At 42.3% G+C, this 16,031-nt stretch overlaps 1 protein-coding gene across 2 annotated transcripts in view; it reads left to right on the top strand.

The window, feature by feature from the left end:
* Positions 1–7,545: 7,545 nt before the first annotated feature.
* Positions 7,546–16,031, top strand: part of PEPD (peptidase D) — a 234,086-nt gene continuing 225,600 nt past the window's right edge. For both annotated transcript variants that reach the window (XM_037877714.2, XM_037877713.2), the window contains exon 1: positions 7,546–9,300. In XM_037877714.2, coding sequence (XP_037733642.1) covers positions 9,257–9,300 — 44 coding nt within the window. In that variant the 5' untranslated portion in view covers positions 7,546–9,256. The remainder of the gene's footprint in view (positions 9,301–16,031) is intronic.

Below are 16,031 nucleotides of genomic sequence, written 5' to 3'. Positions count from 1 at the left end.
TACACTCAGACTATGTGCTTGCGAGAGGGGAAGTATTGCCTCTTGGAGGCGCCCAGCGGGGGTGGTATATATTTGTCCCAGGTCACTGGGTGGGGGCTCGAGCCGGTTTGCATTGTGTTATTGGAATGGATCCCCTAGATATTGAACCTGGCCCTTGTTGCTGCCAACTCTGACGGGCAGAAGGGTTACACTTATGTCAACATAAATGTTTAGGCCTCAATCAGTTTGGCTAACTATCTTACAGTCTTGGCCTCTCTACTTGTGTTACAAGCTTCAATCAATACTTATACTTACCTATAAATGTATACAGTTGGCTAGAGGTGGAACCATCTTGGTTGCCTCTCTGTCCCTTTGTCTTGCGATCCCAGATGAGCTCCTGTGTCTCTCCAAAGGCCACCTATTATTCTAGCATACTTTTGTCTTCCTCCTGCAGACCCATACTGAGTTCATATGTCTGCCTGCCGGAGTTTCCCATGCATAGGTGTCAATTTTTCAATAACTGGGGTTCCCAGTGTCTTTCTGGATCCTTCATTGATAGAGGTCGGTTTCTTTAAGGACCCACTCATACCATTCCAGACAGCTACTTGACATAAACATCTCATGTCTCCTGCTCCGCCCCAGGAGCAGCTTGTTAACCCTTTTGCACCCTGTGGGTAGCAATCCCTAGTCAAGTAAGTCACTGCCAGGCATATCATTCAGAAAAGTATTACACAAAATTCCCACTTTTTCACACGTGTGCAAGACAGGTGAATACAGAATTGCATATGCACAGACATTTCTGAAAATTTGGGCAGAATGTCATTGTAAATAACCAAAAAATGCTGTTTGCACATGCTCTCTATGACTGGGTCTTGCCAAATAGGAAGTCTTTGGACAAATATGTTTGTATGTCTAATCTTTTGTATAAACAGGAGCTTTTCTAAAAGACCAGAAAATCTGGAGCATTTTATCCCTTTGTTTGGGATGTAAGCCTGCTTTGTACACTTTGCCACAATTTATATTGTCTAGATGAAATATTCTGTTATTTTGCCTTTGTTAAGGGTATTAGGGTAAAACAGACATTTTTACAGGGCAAAAAATAATTGAATCTCTTGAGCCATAAGGATTTCTTTTAGCATCACTACTATATAGCAGATTTTTACACTAATTCCTTCACTGCCTTTCGGGCTACCACGTTACAGCTTTCTCAAGGGAATGATCTTTGGATACGTGGTAGCATAATTGCTTCGGACCAAGATGGAATGGTTTCTCTAGTCACAAAATATAAAATATGATGAGACTGTATTATGAACCAATTGCTTGCCACTTTGTTTTTAAACTGAAGCCAGGAGACAGCTGAGTTAAATTTTCAGTCAGATGAAGAGGGGATTAGATGTGTGATTTACATTAATAGGAAGTTGTATATTTAATCTGCTGCCGTAAGCACTAAAAACTAACTCTTGTTTTCACTTTGGGGCTGGAACACTTATGACTTTTGGCCAGGAACTGATGCACTAAGGGGTTTACATGATGTAGCAACCATATGAATCCATGGCAACCACAGTGTCATTCTGGAGTCTTAGACCTACTGTAGCCACACACTGGAATAATGCAAGAAAACAAAAGCAGAAGAATTGTTTGTATCAATCATCAGAAGGTAGTATTTTAAAAAGTAGATTTTTTTGCCATTAAGGAGATTATTTGTATTTCATATATAAACAGTGGAAATGGTAACTTCACAAAGATTGCCTAAATGTTTTAAATTAAAATTGTGTATCTGTATAAATTAACTTTAAGAATTAAGTTTAAAGATTAGCAGTTTGTAAAAAGCATGCTGCAGCAAATGAAATATTCAGTATATTTTCAAATGATCAAATTTTCTTCTAAAATACCATAATATGTATATGCAAGAGGGCACAATTTTTCATCAACAAATAAGAGAGCTTTATAAACTAGTGGCTTAAAATTTTAATGTAAGTGCTGGAAGTGGAAAATACTTTCCATATAAACAGTAAATAATTAAAGAGGATTTTCTCACCAAAAAAGTGGAAAATCTGACTTTAAATCAGTGTGAAAATATGAGTCATGATCTGCATGAACCTGCGGGCATTACTCTTTTGAGATAATATTTACATAAGCATATTTATGAGCCTCTTTTGGGATTTGTTATGCATTAGATAGGGAGTATACTATACACCAAGTAGTATAAGAAAATGAATACATGTAAACATGTTTTGCACTATAAACTATTCTATATATTGGTGAGGTTGCAGTTGCTTGGGGGAACTGGCATGGGGAAATACCACATACCCACTGTACGACTGACCACATATTCATAAATGCAGGTTACACAAACTCATCTGTCACATAGCACGGTAATTTCAATAGCCTATCTTCACAGTTCCACTGCACATCCAACCACCATTTGCATTACGCAGTCTTCTCTATTCAAAATGTAGTCAATCTGCCTTTTCTCTTTTTTGGCCATACATTTTAAAATGGAAAATGCCATGAAAATATGTTGTGTAACATAAAATAATTTTGTTTCAAAATAACCTACAATACCTGAAGACATAGGGAAATAATCTACTTGCTAAAATCATTTTTTAAAAGACCCCATTAAAATTTCAGTACAAAAATTCATGTAATACATTATCTTAATTTACTTTTGATTTAGAATAAATAAAAAGTACTTATATGCCCTACCAGCTTTTTAAAATTACAACCCCCACCCCCCAAAACCCCAATACAATCAGTTCGCCCCTTTTACCAAGCAGCAGGCCAGAATCAAATAATATCCACATTATAATCAGCATTTTTTTTAGATGTGTAAGGTTACAAAACAGGTAACACACAAACACTGCATGACTTGGAAGTCATAATACCGTGCACTGTATGAAGGACACACAGCCAGATGTAAACTATGCTTTCACTTCTGTCGTTCACAAAAGAAGCCACTGTAACTTATGTGAACAAACACATTGAAAGGTCTCCTTTCACTACACCAACACAGTATGTTGCAATACCCAGTGCACTGATTTCCTGCAAGTTACCCAAAGGTATTAGGGAAATGTAACAATGATCTCCATCACAGACAAAACTCCTTAAAAAATAAAAGTAGTTCGAGTAGCTTTGATAGCACTATTATGGAACACTCTTCATATGAAATAATAATACTTCTTTCCATGCAGTAACTTATAAATATGGAGGGAAGGATCCTCAGCTGGCATAAACTGTCACACCTCCATTGACTCAAATGGCGCTATGATCATTTACACCATCTGAAGATTTGCCCGAAAGAGTCTCAATAAGAACAAAAATAACCATAGAAAACAAACAAGAATCTACTTCAGGCTCTCAAATCCTTGATGAGCACATTTGATTATACTAGAATTTCTGAATCTGAAACAAAAGTCAACAGGGAGAATAATGAGACAGTCAGAGTAAAGCTTTACCTTCCTTGTCCTTCATAATAATTTAGTTCAAACAGGCTTTGGGAAAAAAATCACATTTTTTATTTCAAGATCCAAAAGATCAATACAGCAGTATAAATTTAGGACTGGAGGGAAAATTTACTCAAAACTGTTTCATGATGAAAATGCCAAAGGCAGATACTTTTGTTCAATCAGTTTCTTTGAAGGGGAATTCTAATCTTAATTCTGAGTTAAAGACTTTACTTGAAGTGTGTGTGTGTCAACCAGAGATAGATCATGTATGCCTCTTTCAATGATCAAATGCTACAGCTGTGTAGTAGTAATATTGGGGGGAAAACCCACCTTGATGAAAGAAGTTGTACAAATGTTCAAGCTTTAGACTTTGTTTCTTGATTAACAAATGTGTTCTTTTCTTCCAGTGAAGACTGACATAAACACTTGAATCCCTCTGCCAGGAAACCAGCAGCACAAAAAGTTTCTGGAAATGTCAGTGGAAAAGCCCCTCAGGAACAATGGATCCTACTGAATTTTGATAAGAATTCCTGCACTGATAAATCAGCATTTCCCGTTATCTCTATTTTTCTGCATTTACAAGCAGCAGATGATTATAAAAAATTTTGAGATTCAGGAAATGGATTAAAACTGTTCATGAACCTATAAACCAGTGGATGTCACCACACAAAGTTACCCTCAATTAGGGTGACCAGATGTCCCGATTTCATAGGGACTGTACTGATTTTTGGGTCTTTTTCTTGTATAGGCTCCTATTACCCCCCACCCCGTTCCGATTTTTCACAGTTGCTGTCTGGTCACTCTACCTTCAATAAGCCTACTGAATACCATCATCATCTTTCTCTAAAACATGGAAAATAAAATCTAGCCCTGTATTCACAAAGGCTGAGTAGTTTTCAAATTGTGACAGATAGTGTCACAAACATAACATTTTTTTTGTTGCAATTGCTTTTGAATAGGATAACAGGAGCTGTATATATACTTACTATGGATTCTTAGATAGAAACGTGAATACTAAGATACTATGTTGATAGCAGTATAAAACCCTAAGATAGTATAGAGACACATGTAGGAAGAGGAGTGGAAAAACAAACACACCAATGCCCATTTATCGGGGCAGGATTCTTATCTAAGTGCAGGTATAACTCATTGTTGGGAGATCTCCCGTTAACATTCCCCGAGCCTTTTCTGTCAAAAGAGTGTCCTTGTCAGAAGAATTCAATTTGTTTTACATATATGTAACGAGAAAAAGACAGAGAAGGAGTTCCCTCTGAGACTCTCAGTTGCTATTGGCTAACTAGATCTGTGGTTCTCAACCAGGGATACGCGTACCCCTGGAGGTACCGAAAGGTCTTCCAAGGGGTATGTCAACTCATCTAGATATTTGCCTAGTTTAACAACAGGTTACGTAAAAAGCACTAGAGAAGTAAATAAATTTCATACAGACAATTGCTTGTTTATACTGCTCTATATACTATAATCGGTGGTTCTCAAACTGTGGGTCACAACCCCAAAATGGGTCGTGAGTTCATTTTAAGGGGGTTGCCAGTGATGGTGTTAGACTCACCGGGGTCCGGGGCAGAAAACTGAAACCCGAGTCCCACCATGCAGGGCTGAAGCTGAAGCCCGAGCAACTTAGCTTCATGGGGTCCCCTGTGGCGCAGGGGCCTAGGCAATTGCCGCTTGCCACCATCTAACACCAGTCCTGAGTACAGAAAGAGTACGCTGACCTTGGGAACCATGTTTTGAATGGTCTGTTACCTTTTGGGTCAACATATCTTTATGAAGTCTCATTTTCTGCTATGACTGCCATCAAGACAAAGAATAGGAATAGACTCAAGGTGGAGAAACTTAATTGTTGCTTAATTGTTTACTACCTCTCAGAATGACAAGATTCACAAGTGAAAAACAGGCTCACATATCACACTGAAATGCAATTACAATATTTATATTCCAATAGATTTACTTTATAATTATATGGTAAAAATGAGAAACTAAGCAATTTTTCAGTAATAGTGTGATGTGACATTTTTGTATTTTTATGTCTGAGTTTCTAAGCAAGTAATTTTTAAGTGAGGTGAAACTTGGAGTATGCAAGACAAATCAGACTCAGAACTACTGAACTAGATTGTAGAATGAGGAGAGAATGGGCCTCCTGAAATTAAGAAGCCACCAAACAATCCTTAATAGAGATGTCTGAAGTGCCATTTCAGAAACATGGCTGCATTGGCCAGTAATCAGAATTGTAGTGGTTGATTTTCCTTCTTAGGTTTGAATATTTAAAAACTTTTATTAAAGCTAATGTTTAAAATCAAATTTACAAAAGTTAAGAAGAAAGGTACTGTACATCTGGGGTCAGGCTTGAGTTATGAGAGATTACAAGTATCGGTTACAAGGTTCACAAGATACTATTACATTCCTTGTGGAACCAAACTGCTACTGCAGTCAGTGGAAATTCTTCTGAGTATGCAAAAAATGCAAAATCAGGCCTTTAACATGAAAGTTTTTTTTAAAAAGAGGAGGTAATAGAACTGGTGTGACAAAAACCTGCCAGTTGCATCCAGTTTTAGAAATGATCTAATGTGGTCTGTCAGATATTAGATCTGCCTCTGAATTACTTCAGTTGCAGATTCAAATGCAATGCAAAGAAAGTATTAAAATAATCCATCTGTGCAGTAAAACTGTTCTTGCTTCTAGTCTGGCTGCTGGTATCATTCATGAGGCTGACGTTTCATTCTCCTGCCAGTTCAGCTACCCCACAAATGAGTTTCATTTTACACAGTGTAAAGATTTCATTCGCTTAGCTCCCAAGGCTAGAAAATCAGGAAGTTTAAGGTAATTGACAAACCAACCAACCAGCCAACCAACCACCAAACCATACAAGTAGTAGGTCTGAAATTAACAGGAATTTTGCATGAGTAAGGTCTTGAGGAACAGGCCTACATTTTCTAGAGATTTAAAAGTTCATACAAACTGTATCCCATAACACTCTATAGAGTTAATTTATCTGACCCTCTGTTATTTGTTATTCATGAAAGATAGGCAAAGGAAAAAAGATGAGAGAATTGAACTGAGCAGGAGAGTTGAGGCAAAGAAATATGGGAAGGCTGGTTCAGAGGGAAGATGCTGCAGAGAACACTCTTGCTTTAAGAATGGTGAGACTGTGTGGATGGGCAGAGAGTAGATGGATCGGATGGAGAGGAAGAAATTATTAATACTAGCATTTGACAAAACTGTCAGATTAATAACCCTGAAAACTGTAGTCCTTTCTTTACCCACAGAAGAAGTACAGCACAGACAGAAGCTTCTTCGTCTCATCCCATTAATGAGCAACAAGCCTAATCCAAAAGGATTGCAACTAGGGGATGAGAAGGAGTAAAATATTTTACTACTGGTTAATTTTAAGATTTCTCAGTTTCTTTGCAAACTGGACAAAATTCCTTTGAAATTCAATGACTTATCAGAAAGAATGTATAAAACTGTGCTTTATCCAATTTATATCTAGCCTTATTTTGGAGAAAGAAATGTATTAGTTCCTTGTCAAATGGATGACTCACAAAATAAACGTCAGACTTCTAATTTGTTTACATTTCCTACTAAGGGTTGGAGACCCTTGGACATAAAAGCATATGACTACTTGACTTTTCTAGTTTTCCTGATTTACACACTCCTGCCCAGACTTTCAAAAAATCAATATTTCCGGGTGATTGCCTCACAGCTCTCACATAGTATTTCAGTGCTGGAACTGCATCAGTAACTGTAACTTCTCACAACATCTAGTGGACAACTTCTCCAGCAACACCTCCAAAACAAGATTTTAATTATGCATATTTCTGAGCAACAGTGGACTATTTTGTTGTAACAAACTGATTTAAAGCTTTCTATCAATTATTTGGAAAATGTTCTCTGTAAAAAGCTGCCATCTTATTTCCTTCCTGAGTAGTGAAATATAAACAATGTCTGGTAAATGACCAGATGGAGACACATGTGGCACTCTTGAATCCCTTTATGTAACTTGATTAATTTACTTGATTTATATTGGCCATTAGGCTAATTATTTTCATGTATCTATTTTAATATTAATGAATAAGTAGAGTTTCCAGTTTTTATTTTTTAAATGTTTGTCAGAAGAGGTGGGAAGAAATTAAATTGGGGCAGTGAATTTACCTCCTTCTAAAAGGAGCATTAAATCCAGTTTTGTGCAGATTTTTTTTTTTTAATTTAAAGCTGAGCAGAGTCAAGCCACTGTAGCTTTAAGGTGAATAGAGGGAAATTTAACTTTCCCCTGCACTACTAGGCTATAACAAATCCACTTACAGTAAGTCATTGTGAATGATACTTTGTTGCAAACCATGACAACTCAAATTTTCTGGGGACACTGATGATAGAACTTGTTTTAAAAGCACAGGTAGTTACCACCCCATTTAGCAGTGTATCAGTATAAAGCCTACGACTCACAATTGAGCAGTTCTGTTTCCATCCAGTAGAGATAGTGGTATACATAAACAACTGCTTGCTCCTGACAGTATATGTCACTATATCACAGAGGCATCTAATCTAAAGAATTTATTCAAGTCATGCAAGAGGTCTGTCACGCTTTAAACTGTAGTTCATGCCTCTGGGTCTTTTCTATTGCTGCTGTATTACGGATAGTTATCTGACCTCTAGCACAATAATACTTAGTTTCTACAGGTAGCTTATTATTTTTGCGCAAGGAAAAGTCAATTCAAGTTCTGAAGTAGTCTGAGGGGTGTCTGTCTCATCAAAAGGACCAGATTTAGGGCTTGGATCCATTTCCCACTGAAGTCAGTGAAAGCATTGACACTGATGGACATTGGTTCAAGCCCTTAAAGATTATGGGTAAACAAGTTCTCAGTTTCACAAGATACAGAGTAAAAGGATCTCTTAACGTTAAAGGGATTATACCTCTATAGTGCATTCTAATGGAATTTTTGAATAGCCATTTATTTCAGTGATCTCTATGCTGTAAATGAAAGCAATTCATGTAAAAGGTAGATTTCTAGTCTGTTGCTCTTGGCACAGAGAAAACTAATTGTTTCAACTGGCCTATGTCTTGTACAATGAAACCTCCACAAGAGGCCACACATATTAGGCAATCTCTTGACCAGGAAAGTATTCACAAATGTGTACTCATTTGCACAAATGAATTCTGCTCCTCCTACATTAGAGGGAGCGGGGCCTTTAAGACGTTCAAGTCCCATCATTTTACCTGTGCCTGGGATTTTCTCTGAAATCATTTGAGCCAGGCCTCTGGGATTTGTAAGAGCCAAGCAGGGTGGCCTCAGGGAGGCTGTACGAGGTAGCAGGTTGGGGCTGGGGAAGGGCTAGTCGGTGGCTGGCCCCCAGAGCCAGGCGCTGTAGGAAGCAGCCCCAGGAACCAGAGGAGTAAGACAATCTGGGGCTTAGGACAAAGGGTTGCCCCGTGATTTCTGGGCCGAGGGCTCCGCGTTGCTCTTAGGGCGAGGTGCAGGGCACGGCCCCCGACCGCAGGGCTCACGGCATGGCTTGCAAAGGAGCATCCGCCTCCCACGCCCTGCCTTTGCGGGTCCCCGCTCGCGCGCAGCAGGCAGGGTTCCGCGCGCACCTGCCCCAGCAGGGCCGCTGCCCTTTTCCAGGGGCTGCGGCCCGGCGCTCGCGCTCCGCCGGGCCCCAGTCACGCGAGCAGGGCAGCGCGGCGACAACGGTCCCACCGGAGTGGCTCCGCCGGCGGCGCCCCCGGAGCTCGGCCCGCTGCCGGCTCCTCCCTCGCGAGCTCCGCCCCCAGCGATCCGCTCGCCACCGCCCCATCAGCTGACGAGGCAGCGGATCACATGACAGGCGAAGTCCAGCGGGGCAACATGGCTGCGGCTGAGGGGTAAGCGGCGGTTCTCTGGCAGCCGGTGCACAGCCCCTGGCCGCTGCCTAGTCGGGACCCCCTGAGCCAGCTCTGGCCCCGGCTCCCTCTCCGTGGGGATGCGAGCCTGCCCCTCCCGGGAAGGCAAGGCGAGGTCCCCTGCTAGTCCCTTTGCAGACTGACCCACCCATCTGAGTTACCGCCTCCTGCTAGTCCGAGCCGGGTGTTTCAGGAGAGCCCCTGTGATACTGGCCGGGGACAGACATGAAAAGTGCCTGTGGCATAGCTTGTAAGAGCAGGGGTTGGCTCCTGTGTCGCGGGTCAAAACCCCCCTCTCCCCCCTGTTGTATTGGGGGTGGTCTTCTGCCCTGGTGGCTTCACTCCAGTGGTGCTGGGGGCAGCTAGTGTACGTAGCATCACTTTTTCTGAGAGATTGAGAGCTGCTCAGCTGTGTGTCATAGGCCCTGTACTGCTGTCAGATAAAGGAGTTTCTCCTGTAACTCAATTGTTAGTCTTGTGCTTGGAGCAGCGTGGGTCTGAGTTCTACTGTTGCCGTCACAATGAAATTCTGGTTTGCCCTGGTATGTGGCATAGTAATAGCATTGGATTTTCTAAGTGACCCCTAGGTTTATGCATCTATAGTTATACTTAAGGCCCTACCAAATTCATGGCCATGAAAAACGCATCCTAGACTGGTGAAATCTGGTCTTTTGTGTGCTTTTTACCCTGTACTATATCGATTTCATGTGGAAGACCAGTGTTTCTCAAATTAGGGGTCCTTACCCAAAAGGGAGTTGCAGAGGCGTTGCAAGTTACTAAAGGGGGGGTTGCAGTATTGCTACCCTTACTTCTTCGCTGCCTTCAGAGCTGGGCAGCTGGAGAGTGGCGGCTATTGGCTGAGTGCCCAGCCCTGAAGGCAGTGCCCCACCAGCAATTGTGCAGAAGTAAGGGTGGCAATACCAGACCATGCCACCCTTAATTCTGTGCTGCTGCCTTCAGATCTTGGTGGCCAGGGAGTGGTGGCTGCTGAGGGCTTAGCTCTGAAGGCAGCAGTACAGAAAGGTGGCAGTACCATACCATCCCATCCTTATCTCTGCGCTGCTGCTAGTGACGGCTCTGCCTTCAGAGCTGGGCTCCCAGCTAGCAGCCGCTGCTCTCTGAGCCCCCAGCTCTGAAGGCAAGCGCCACCGTCAGCAGCAGTGCAGAAGTAAGGGTAGCAGTACCACAGCCCCCCCTATAATAATCTTGAGACTCCCCCACAGCTCATTTTTGGGTCAGGACCCCTACAATTACAACACCTTGAAATTTTAGATTTAAATATCTGAAATCATGAAATTTACAATTTTTAAAATCCTGTGACAGTGAAATGGACCAAAATGGACTGTGAATTTGGTAGGGCCCTAATTATATGTAAACTGAACTATCGCAGAGCTCTTGCTGTGCCATAGTAAATGTGCGTAGATTTGAAATCCTGAAGGCTCAAAGGGTCTCTCTAAATTACTTATACACAGAAGTCTATGTGAGGTGGACGTTAAGGCCATTTTGAACATGCTTGCCTTGACATCAAGCAGTTTTAACTATCTTTGTAGTGCCCATCACAGTTATGCTGAGGATCATTTTTATCAGATGAAATACAGGGGCAAAGTTTCAAATTGGAAAACGAGAGAATTAAAGTTAATTAGATATTAAATGTCTCATTGAAATATTGAATATTGAAGCAAAAAATTTCATTAAAAGAGGGGGAAACTGTAAAATGGGTTAATCATTTGTTCAGCACATCATGTGATTTCTTTCAGCTTGGGTGGATTAGTACCAATTATATTTAACATTAACTTGCCTATAGAAATGAAAGCTCCATTAGGCTGCAGGAAGTGTGGTGAATTGTGTTTAGAAATAGATTTGTGCTGAGTAGGCAATCTGATTATAGCTTAATTTTTATAACAAAATTAAACCATTTTGCAGTTCTTCTTTTTAAAAAAGCCATTAAATGTATCAAAATGACGGAGCCTCCCTCTGAATAACAAGAAAAGGTAGCTCTGGAAATGCATTAATAAATCTTGTATGTTTACATGAAAATCAGCATCTTGTGAAGTTTTTCTCTCCCGACCCCCTCACAGTTAAGATAAATAGTTCCTTTTTTAAAGGCTCTCACATGCTCCTATTGAAGTCAGTGGCAGACTCCCAGCTTGCACGAAAGAGAGTAGGTTGCAGGCAGGAAGATAAAAAGGACATCAATTTAAAATTGATGAAGTTTTTGACTACTATAATTACAAGCAACATTTAGGATTACAGAAATTAAAAGATTAGTGGTGAGGAAAATATTCTTTTCGATTGTTTGGTTTACTCTGTGTATTTGACAACACATTGTGCATGGATTAAGTTGCTTTTATGGTTTCCTCTGTATAGTCAAAATATACTACACAGAGAATTAACATTAAAAATGTTGACTAGAATACAAGAAAATAGTATTCCTTTAAATATAGCTTTTTAAAAAGGTGCTCTTTATTAGTGAAAGAAAAGGGTAATCCTTTCAAAGCTTTCAACATAGTTGCAGCTTGCTGGCAAGGTTAATGAAGCCTCAGTCTACACTACCAGAGGGGATATTACAGATGGGTAAACTGAGGCACAGGGAAGTTAATGGTCTCAGTGGGAGATAGTAGAACAGCCAGAAATATATAGGAGTCCAGGCTCTGAATGTGTGTTAATCACTATACCATAGTTCCCTACAAAGTCCCTCTGCCCTCCCCAACCCTCTGACATAACTCATGGTACTATACAGTAATAAAATAATACCTGTCTGAAATACATAAACTTCTCACATAAGCTTTGAATGCCTGAGATGAAAGAAAGTGACATTTTAAAAGATGATGTGGTTTACTGTTCCTAGCTATGTTTCACTTTTAGTTTAATAGAAGTACAGAGTAAAGTAAACAGCTATTGTTCTAATCCCCTTTTGATGTTCACGTGTCATGAACTGGGTGGAACAGTAATCTCTCTTGCAGGGTTAAATTAATTTTTGCAGATCTCTCTAGAAAGATATTATTACTGTGTATGTTTTCTAGTAGTATTGTTAGGTAGCAAATATGGCTGCTGTTCTACACACACCCACATGTCCCTTTGACTTCAGTGAAATACTGACAAGGGTAAGTTTGCAGGATTGGGGCCTAATTTTATCCATATAACTATCCTTCCACAGTCTGCATCTTATATTTGCTTAAATTACAAGTATAAGAAACACATAAACAATAATTATAACATACCTGACATTGTGTAGTCACAATAACAGCTTTTAAACAAAACATCTTTAGTTTCTGAGCCGCTGCTGTAGATATGCAAAGTCAGTAGTTTGGCAGCTTGTCATGCACCTTTTAGTTGGCAATGCAGTTGATAGTCGTTGAACTTTTATATTCTGCATTTGAAGAAGGGTTTGATTAGTGTTGCATTCCTAAATACTACACAAGTCGCATTTCCAGTGTCACAACATGCAAAAGGAAACTGACTAAAGGATAATGCATGCTACATTCTTAGTAGTGTTCTAACAATTGAATTTCTGTGCAGTTACTAGCGTGAGAAAGAAATGATTAAAATGAAGGATGGAAAGAAGTTAATAAGAGATGTGCGTGCACAGAGGCTGATCCTCTTTCTACTGGGAAAACTCTCATGGATTTTGCTCTCTTTGTAGTCAGTCAGTCTAGCGTCTATAAGATTGCCATCCTTGTAGTAAGAAAAGCTCAGAAAAGGAAAAACGGAATTTGGGAGGGAAGAGTGAGTAAACAAAGATAGCAGAGAAGGTAAGATGTTTTTTGTTTTTGTTTTATTTTAAATAAAGCACTCAAACCCCTAACTTTGTCTCCATATAATTTTCAGTCTGGACATTTGATATTTTCCCTAGCAAGGTTGTATGAATTCATGCTGTGGGCTCTATAAGGTGTTCAGCAAAGAATCTGGGGAGCTAAATAGAACTTTGCACAAACATTCAACCCAACCCTGCTGTGTCCCACAAACCTTGCTGTGGGGGTCCAGCACTCTCCGCTAATCTCATTCTATTTAGAAGCCACAAAGTAAAGTCCAACATGATAGTTTTTTTTTTTTAAACCACAGCTTTGTATTCGTGCCAAATTACGTTGCCAGTTATATCCATGCAGTCACATTGACTTCAATGGAGTGTAATCATGGCATCTCTTAGATGCAACTGAGGATAGAACTTCGCTTGTATGTAAAAAATGCTCTCAGAAGAATTCATTTTCATCCTTATTTTAATGAACGTTTCAGTCAATATGTTCAACTGCTAGTAAAAGATCCTTTGTAAAATGGCTTGGAATGAAGTTAGCAGTTGTAGTGGTATGTAGACTGATAGTTTACTCCTGAGGGCATTCTGTGCCAAAAAATTAAAAATTATGCACCAAAAATATAAAATTCCGCACACAATATTTTAAAATTCTGTAAATTATAACTGTCAAATAAATTTGGAGTCTTCAGTATGGCCTTGGGGAGCAGAGGCTACTGGCTGCACAGAGGTGGGAGATCACTATGCAGCTCCACCTCCCCTGGGACACAGACTTAGCGGTGAGGCTGTACCCAACCCTGACACAGCTCAAGGACTGGGCCCAGAGGTGAAAATAAGCCGGTATGCACCGTACGGCGTACTGGCGTGGATCGACTTCCCCAGGCGCAATTTAAAGGGCCTGCAGCTCCCAGCAGCGGCTGGAGCCCCCGGCCCTTTAAATTGCTGCCAGAGCCCGGGAGTAGTGGTGGCGGGGCTGGGGTGGCGATTTAAAGGGCCTGGGGCGGTAGCGGTGGCTGAGCACTGGGCCCTTTGAATTGTCCCCGGAGCCCCGCCGCCGCTCAGGGCTCTGGCAGGCTCCGGGGACAATTTAAAGGGCTTGGGGCGGTAGGGACGGCCGGAGCCCCGTCCCCAGAGCCCTGCTGCCGGAGCCCTGGGGAAGCAGTGGCAGGGCTCCAGTGATGATTTAAAGGACCCAGGGCTCCAGCTGCTGCTACTGCCCAGGGCCCTTTAAACCACTGCCAGAGCCCCCGGCTGCAGCTGTTACCCCAGGGAGGGGGAAGGAGGCACTTGCCGGTACAGAGTGGGCTGGGGCTGGCTCTGACCCCCCCAGCCCTGCCCCTTCCGGGGGCCAGAGCTGGCCCTAGCCCAGCCCCGTACTGGTAAGTCCCTAGACTTACTTTCACCCCTGACTGGGCCTGTCCCAGAAACACCCTAGGGCCCTGCCCCTCAATGTCAGGTGCACCAAGTGTGGGCAGGCAGGCTCAGCAAGGTAGAGTCTAAGTGTGGGGGTATCCATGTGTGGGTTGAAAAGGTTCTGTGTGGGGCAATCTGGCTGTGGGCAGCTCAGTGGGGGATCTGGGTGTGGGGGGGGAATCTGGATGATCAGGGGCTTGTTGAAGGGTTCTGGGTGCAACAGTAATGGGACTCTGCAGGGGGGTGAAGGTGGTTGGACCTCAGCGGGGGGGGGTCTGAGTGTGTAGGGGGATAGAGCTCAGAAGGGGGGTCTGCGTGTGGGGGGCTCAGTTGGGGGGTCCAGATGCTGGGAGAATGGGGCTCAGTGGGATGGGGATCCAGGTGCAGCTGGCTGGGGCTCGATGGAATGCAGGGTGGTGATGGTGAGGCTTGGTAGGAGGGTCTGGGTATGAGGTGGTCTGGATGCATGGGAGTTGGGTGGATGGAGGAGCAGCTCCCTGTACAGTGATCCCTTTTCCTGCAGGAGTGATGGGTGCAGGAAGTGCAGGGGGTGGGGATGTGAGTTTGCAGAGCTTCCTACAGCCGGGGAAGAAGTCTGGGGGTGGGTCTGAAATGGCCCCGGATGCCATGCAGGGGAAGAGGAAGTCCCGTCCTCCCCAGCCCAGCTGGGACTAGCAGCTGAGCCCGGCTCAGGGTAGGAGCCACCAGCCAGATCTTCCCCAGTCCCATCCCCTGCCCCACAGTGATTTACCTCTCTGCCAGCTTCCCTGGGCACCTGAAACATATTGCTGGGGAGAGTCGAATGACCGCTCTTGTGGCTTCCCTTTGCATCCCCATTGGAAAGTCATTTTTCTGCGGGGAAGCAAAGAGATCTGCAGGGGACATAAATTCTATGCATGTGAAGTGGCACAGAATTCCCCCAGGAGTAATAGTTATCACTCCTTGAGTTTGTTCTTGTAGTCACAGGTTTTGTATGCAATAAAAGAGAGTTTATAATAAACTTAATGGAGATAAAAATCTGATCATAGCAGCCTCATATCAGGAATACTCCAGGTTGTGTAGATGAGGGAGATCAGTTTGTTTGTTCTTTTTAAAATCAGATGCACCATACAACCTTATAACTTTTCTCAATTTACAGTGAAGATGGTTTTTCTTCACTTGAAAGTGTAGGCTGTGTTGTGCCAAAACATCTGTCTTTCTTCTTGCGCTGTGTTATAGAGGCTGTCCTCACATCAGACCATAATAGCCAGGAGAATCTGAAAAAGTAGTGTGGCATCTGACTGTCCCGTTTGTGCTAATCGCACCTTCTTATTCATATAGTGCTGGCAATAGGGAGAGCGTGTGACTTAAGAGACCCTGCATTGGCTTTATGTCTCCCAGGATCACTCCTGTAGGGCTAGTCTACACTAGAAGCAGTACATCAGCACAGCTGCACTGATGCAGCTGCGCCACTGCAGCACGTCTGGTGAAGATGCGCTATGCCTCTGGGAAGAGAGCTCTCCCATTGGCATAATAAATCAACCTCCGTGAGAGGCTGTAGCTGTGTTGGCGG

Source organism: Chelonia mydas, chromosome 12 (genome assembly GCF_015237465.2).
Source record: "Chelonia mydas isolate rCheMyd1 chromosome 12, rCheMyd1.pri.v2, whole genome shotgun sequence".
Classification (NCBI taxonomy): domain Eukaryota; kingdom Metazoa; phylum Chordata; order Testudines; family Cheloniidae; genus Chelonia; species Chelonia mydas.
The sequence above is the reverse complement of the archived record's forward strand: the minus strand, read 5'-3'. Positions and strand labels throughout refer to the sequence as shown.